We start from the raw sequence: 5,816 nt of genomic DNA on the forward strand, positions 1-5,816 counted from the left end.
TCTTCCCTCAGAGATCGCTCGGATTAATTCCTTTTCTCTCTTTCTCTCTCTCTTTTTTTTTGTTATTCAAGCTCGAGTTTGCTTGCATTCATGGTTACGTCCGTGAGAAGCCGGATATTTTCATTGTGCATTTTTAGCTATATATATATAGTCGAAACCAAATATTTACAAAATACTATTTCAGTAGAAGAACCTAGTCTTGCGCGCTCTTATTATACACGTTTACCGTTAAACGTAGCCGTCAATTTTTCTCTCGACATTGAACACTTAAGTAAAAACTTATCGTCGAAATACGAATGTCTCGCGATATAACAGAGATTCTAAATCAATGACATTGCGTAAAAAAAAGCACTTGAGCGAAATATTAATTTATAATTGCTCGTTATCCGTTTCGAGAACGATTTTTTTAAATTTTTGTTCTTAAATATAGTTATTATTTATACACTCCGCGTGTTCAATTACTTATATTAATTTTCCAAACCGTCCTGTCTAGAGCCGAGTGCTCAGGACACCCGGTAGACGCGGCCGGACAAGCACGACCTCCGTTGAACAGTCTGACGAAGTCGTCCGACCTCGGCCGAACAGCGGCGGGATCTGCGAGATGATCGGTCGTGGTGAAATGGATGGGGGGAGGGGAGTCAGGAGAAGAGGGTTCATTGACCGTCTGACCATGAGCCGCGCCCCACATATACGCTCCCCTACGACATTCCCCTCGTCCGTGGGTCGTTTCGGTCGTTTTGTTCTCGAGCAGCGAGCAAGATCAAAGCCGTCGTCTCTTCCCTGGGAAAGAAGAAGGTCCTTGCCTCTCGTCCGCGGAAGGCCTTCCGAAAGGGTGTGTACAGGGTGTCCTGTAAAAAAAATCATCGTTCTTCTAGCTCTGATCTTGAGATTTTTCCTTCGGTTTTTCCTTCAGTGAGAAGTTTCTGAGGAGAAGTCATCAACTTCTTGCAATCTGATCTGTCACTTTGACAGGCTCGTTTCTATGATTTCTAATGGAAAAATGGATGCGAATCGAAATTATTTAAGTTACACGCATGCACAAACGACTCGACTCTTGAAATATAACGTCTCTCATCACAATTCTCTATCCTTGAACCACTCGAGTACGTTAAACGTAGGATTTGCGTGCGTCATTTATTGAACGCGAGCAATGTAGAGAAACTTTTCTAAAATTGCGCTCACATGCGCAATTACCACATTATAAAATAATATTTTATGTACATATATATATCTATCATGTGGGTCACTGTAGCGCGACGAGAGAAATGCTCTCAAATATTATTGAACGAGTTCATTGCGACATAAATTGGTCGCCCCTGGCAAAAAGCGATAGGCTACAATCGTTTATCTCAGTTTTATTAGAAAAAAAGATGGACCAAGGCTGTGTGTATACTTTCAGATTATGTTCGAAATTATGTAGTTCAAGTGTAGATTAATCTAGGTGCTGAAATCTTTATGCTTTGCGAGCAAATTTAGGATTTAATTAGGAAATGCATCTTAAAATCATAATATGAAAATAATATATGAACTTTGAGAAATACACTTCTTTTATAATTACATGTGTGTTACAAAAGGGTGTAACGTATTAGATATATTAGTCAGTGTTTCCATTTATATTTAGATTTAATGTGTTTAAGTATGTGAGAAATGTCTAATTTCAAATATTTAATGTAATTTTTTGCAGCTTCCTCAAGGAAGATCTGTGTGCTGTGATTTATCACTAAGGGGGCCAAAACACGCGCAACAACGGACAACCCCACAGGACCGGGGGGTGCTTCTCGTGTCTCGGGAGGAAGGTCAGGGTCCATAAAGTTACCTTGGCAGTAACAAAAAAAAAAAAAAAAAAAAAAAAAAAAAAAAAAAACGCGAGAACGTTACAAAAGGGTGTAACGTATTAGATATATTAGTCAGTGTTTCCATTTATATTTAGATTTAATGTGTTTAAGTATGTGAGAAATGTCTAATTTCAAATATTTAATGTAATTTTTTGCAGCTTCCTCAAGGAAGATCTGTGTGCTGTGATTTATCACTAAGGGGGCCAAAACACGCGCAACAACGGACAACCCCACAGGACCGGGGGGTGCTTCTCGTGTCTCGGGAGGAAGGTCAGGGTCCATAAAGTTACCCCTTGGCAGTAAAAAAAAAAAAAAAAAAATAAAAAAACAATAGAAACGCGAGAACGCGTTACTTATTACAAAAAATAGTGCGCAAATCGTCCCTGTACGTTGCTACTTGCGTTGACACTGACATTAGAAAAATTCGATGCCTTCCAGGGACGATATTCGCTCCCTATCCACTGAGCTACGCTGGATCCCTCCTTCAACTGTTAGACGCGATGCACTCACCCCAGAAAGCCGAAATGATCTCATCTTTAGAAAGGTACGGGGTATTCTTAACAAGCTCACACCGGAAAAATTCGCAAAGCTGAGCAACGACCTGCTCAACGTTGAGCTTAATTCCCATGTGATTCTCAAGGGTGTTATTTTCTTGGTACGTATTGATGCGTCGTAAAATGATGATATTTATCGTATAAGACGCTTTGATGCTGGTTCATTAAAAAAAATATCAATAACAATTTTTTAGATCTTCGAAAAAGCGCTTGATGAACCCAAGTACAGTTCTATGTACGCACGGCTGTGCAAACAGCTGTCTGACGAAGCCGCAAACTTTGAACCCCGTAAACCGATCGATGAAAGTCAAAAAGGCCAGAGCACATTCAGAGTCCTTTTACTTAACAAGTGCAAAGACGAGTTCGAAAATCGTTCAAAAGCAAGCGAGGCGTTCGAGAATCAGGATGAGCTTGGTCCAGAGGAAGAAGAGCGCCGGCAGGTGGCCAAGCGCAAGATGCTCGGTAACATCAAGTTTATCGGGGAGCTCGGCAAGCTGGGCATCGTGTCGGAGCCGATTCTACATCGTTGCATCCAGCAGTTGCTGGAAAAGAAAAGGCGAGGGGGATCCCGGGGGGACGCGGCGGAGGATATCGAATGCCTCTGCCAGATTATGCGTACCTGCGGCCGTATCCTTGACTCGGATAAGGGCCGCGGACTCATGGATCAATACTTCAAACGTATGAACTCTCTGGCAGAGAGTAGGGATCTTCCTCTACGCATCAAATTCATGCTGCGTGATGTGATTGAATTACGCCGTGACGATTGGAAACCGCGCAAGGCCACCAGCACCGAAGGCCCGATGCCGATTAATCAGATCCGCAACGACAACGAGGAGCCATCGCGGGGAAATGGTTTCCACAGAGGACGAGAGGATCGCCTCGGTGCAGAGTTTTTACGAAAGATGGGACGAGGCGGATTAGACGTAGACATGATGGGAAGTATTCCATTGACTTCCCCCTCATTCGGTATGCCACCACCACCATTCAGTCCGAATGGATTCGCAGGGACTCCTGGGGTTGGTTATGGCCGTCATAACCAACGTAATCAGTCAGGAGGAGGAGGCTACTATCAAAACCAGAGTCGTCATCAGAACAATTACGAAGGAAAACGCAACCAGCCGCAACATAATTTACCGCAAAACTTTAACAACAGTGAGTACAGAGATACAGTAAATTTTTTTTTTTTTATTAACTAATAAATATAACAATAACTTTATGGGCATTTATTGTTTCTCGTGCCATTGCAGATAGCAATAAAGAACAACTTCGATTCAATAAAAATAAGATGTTGATCGGGGGACATCCGGAAGAAGTGTCTCTGAGACCTTCAGCCAATTCAATGATGTTCAAACAAACTAATATCAACTTGAACCTACCTCTCAACAATGGTAAATATTTTTATCCATTTGTATCATTTTCAAAAATAAAATTACTAAAAAATTCAATAATCTAGTAATAATTATATATATTTTAATTATAAAAATAACAGATTTGTTCCCAGGACGAGGCTCAGACATGCCTCTCTTGCGTAATACCGCTTTGAAGCCCAGTTCGCCTCTATTGCACAAAGAGACACCACCTGCTATCGTGATCAAGCAAGGTCCTGTAGACAAGCGCGAGAAGGCTCGGGATAGAAAGGACAAGGGACCTACACGGGAGGAAGTGTTGAAAAAGGTGAACGCGTTAATGGACGATCTCGCGTCACATACAAACGTGCAGGATGCTTTGATTGCCTTCAAAGATCTTAAGATCCCCGAGCGATTCTTGCGTCACGCGATCTGCACGATGTTTTCAAACACATTAGATCGTGGAGATTCCGAACGCGAGCTCGCCATCAAGCTCGTGGTCGAGCTCAAGAAGGAGAGCTTGCTCACTTTGCAGCAAGTGAATGAAGGATGGAAGGAACTGGTGGCCAGTATATCGGAGAAGGAAAGTACCGTGCCTTTGGTAGCGTCCCACGTTGCCTTCCTGACAGCTAAGGCCATAGTGGACAATTTAATTCTGTTGACGGATCTCGCCTCGGAAACAGAAAACGGTCGTCATCATCCGCTGTTCCTACTGACTCTACAACAGCTCCACAAGACCCAAGGCAAGACAAGGCTCACGCAGATCTTCAACGATAGCAAAGTGGATCTTATCAGTCAACTGCCAGAAGCGGAGAAGACAAAGGAACGCTTGGGCGAGATCTTGGAAGACCGAGAATTGACTTTCCTTTATCCTCTTCTCAGAATCCAGGGAGATATGTGGCGTCAATTAGAGGCCGATCCAGCGCCTAACGCTCTTTACAAATGGATCAAGGAGAAGTTGGATCCTCAACACCATTCAGATCCCGCATTTATTAATGCTATGATGAATGTACTTTTCAAATACATCACTGGGGTTAGTAAAACTTGCATCGATATCTATTTTAATTCTCTGTCGTCATTGCATTTTAAATAATGAAAAATAATGACAAATTATTTTACTGCTAGTTTACACAATTATATTTAATTAGTAAATGTGGCTTATTTTTATGTACATGTATGTATGTGTAGAGATTAGAATTCAGTCTGCAATATCTTTATACATCTTTTTCTTTTTTTTTTTTTCGGGGAATAATAGGAGACAACATTGGCGCCTGGCGTTGATCCGACCGTACTTCCAGACAAACAACTGCAAGAGAAGGAAAGTGCGTTACTGCAGAAATATGCACGCTTTATTCGCACATTCCTGACTACCATCGACTCTCAAGTTACGGCTCTTCATGCGCTTCAAGTGTTCTGCTTCTCGCACAATTTTCCAAAAGGGTTGCTGTTGCGATGGTTCATAGCACTCTATAACCTTGAAGTTATTGAAGAGGAAGCATACCACAAATGGAGAGACACTGTTACCGATGCTTATCCGGGCAAGGGCAAGGCATTATTCCAGGTACATACATGTGCAGTCATTATAACAGTTTGTCATAAACAAGTTTTGCCCGAAGAATTTTTCTTTTCTTATAATTGATGCTTTGGCGCAGTAAGTTTTATTATCATATAGATAAATTTTTTGATATGGTTTAGAGATAGATTAATTCTATGTTATAAATAAATTATTAAAAACTGCATGCAGCAGATGCAAATTTTTTTTGTGATTCTATTACACAAATTCTCTCAAATTTGCAATTTTTGATATTTCGTAGTTTAAAAGTAAGCAACAAATGAAAAATGGTACGAATATTTTGATAAACTTTGTCATTTAATTTAATCTAAATTAAATGGCTTAAAAATTAACGTAAGTATATTTATGTTACGTATATAGGTAAATACATGGTTAACATGGCTTGCTGAAGCATCGGAGGAGGAAGAGGAAGACGATGAGGATGAGAAGAATTAATCAGAAGAGCCTCGAAAACATTATTCAGACTACCTATGATTTGGAATAGGGTTTTACTATATATCGCTGAACC

At 41.0% G+C, this 5,816-nt stretch overlaps 1 protein-coding gene across 4 annotated transcripts in view; it reads left to right on the top strand.

Annotated features, from left to right (window-relative positions):
* The first annotated feature begins 1,717 nt into the window (after window positions 1–1,717).
* LOC115235769 (eukaryotic translation initiation factor 4 gamma 2-like) overlaps window positions 1,718–5,816 on the top strand; it is a 6,445-nt gene continuing 2,346 nt past the window's right edge. The window contains exons 1-7 of one of the 4 annotated variants that reach the window (XM_029807767.1): window positions 1,718–1,796; window positions 2,274–2,490; window positions 2,584–3,541; window positions 3,637–3,777; window positions 3,879–4,768; window positions 4,991–5,296; window positions 5,669–5,816. The exon at window positions 5,669–5,816 is cut by the window's right edge and continues 2,346 nt beyond it. In XM_029807767.1, coding sequence (XP_029663627.1) covers window positions 2,623–3,541; window positions 3,637–3,777; window positions 3,879–4,768; window positions 4,991–5,296; window positions 5,669–5,743 — 2,331 coding nt within the window. In that variant the 5' untranslated portion in view covers window positions 1,718–1,796; window positions 2,274–2,490; window positions 2,584–2,622 and the 3' untranslated portion in view covers window positions 5,744–5,816. Of the gene's footprint in view, window positions 1,797–1,923; window positions 2,106–2,138; window positions 2,491–2,583; window positions 3,542–3,636; window positions 3,778–3,878; window positions 4,769–4,990; window positions 5,297–5,668 lie in introns of those variants that run through there. The other 3 variants (XM_029807758.1, XM_029807740.1, XM_029807748.1) reach the window with 3 other exon arrangements.

The sequence above is a fragment of the Formica exsecta genome, unplaced genomic scaffold, assembly GCF_003651465.1.
Source record: "Formica exsecta isolate Colony F162 unplaced genomic scaffold, ASM365146v1 scaffold11, whole genome shotgun sequence".
Classification (NCBI taxonomy): Eukaryota; Metazoa; Arthropoda; class Insecta; order Hymenoptera; family Formicidae; genus Formica; species Formica exsecta.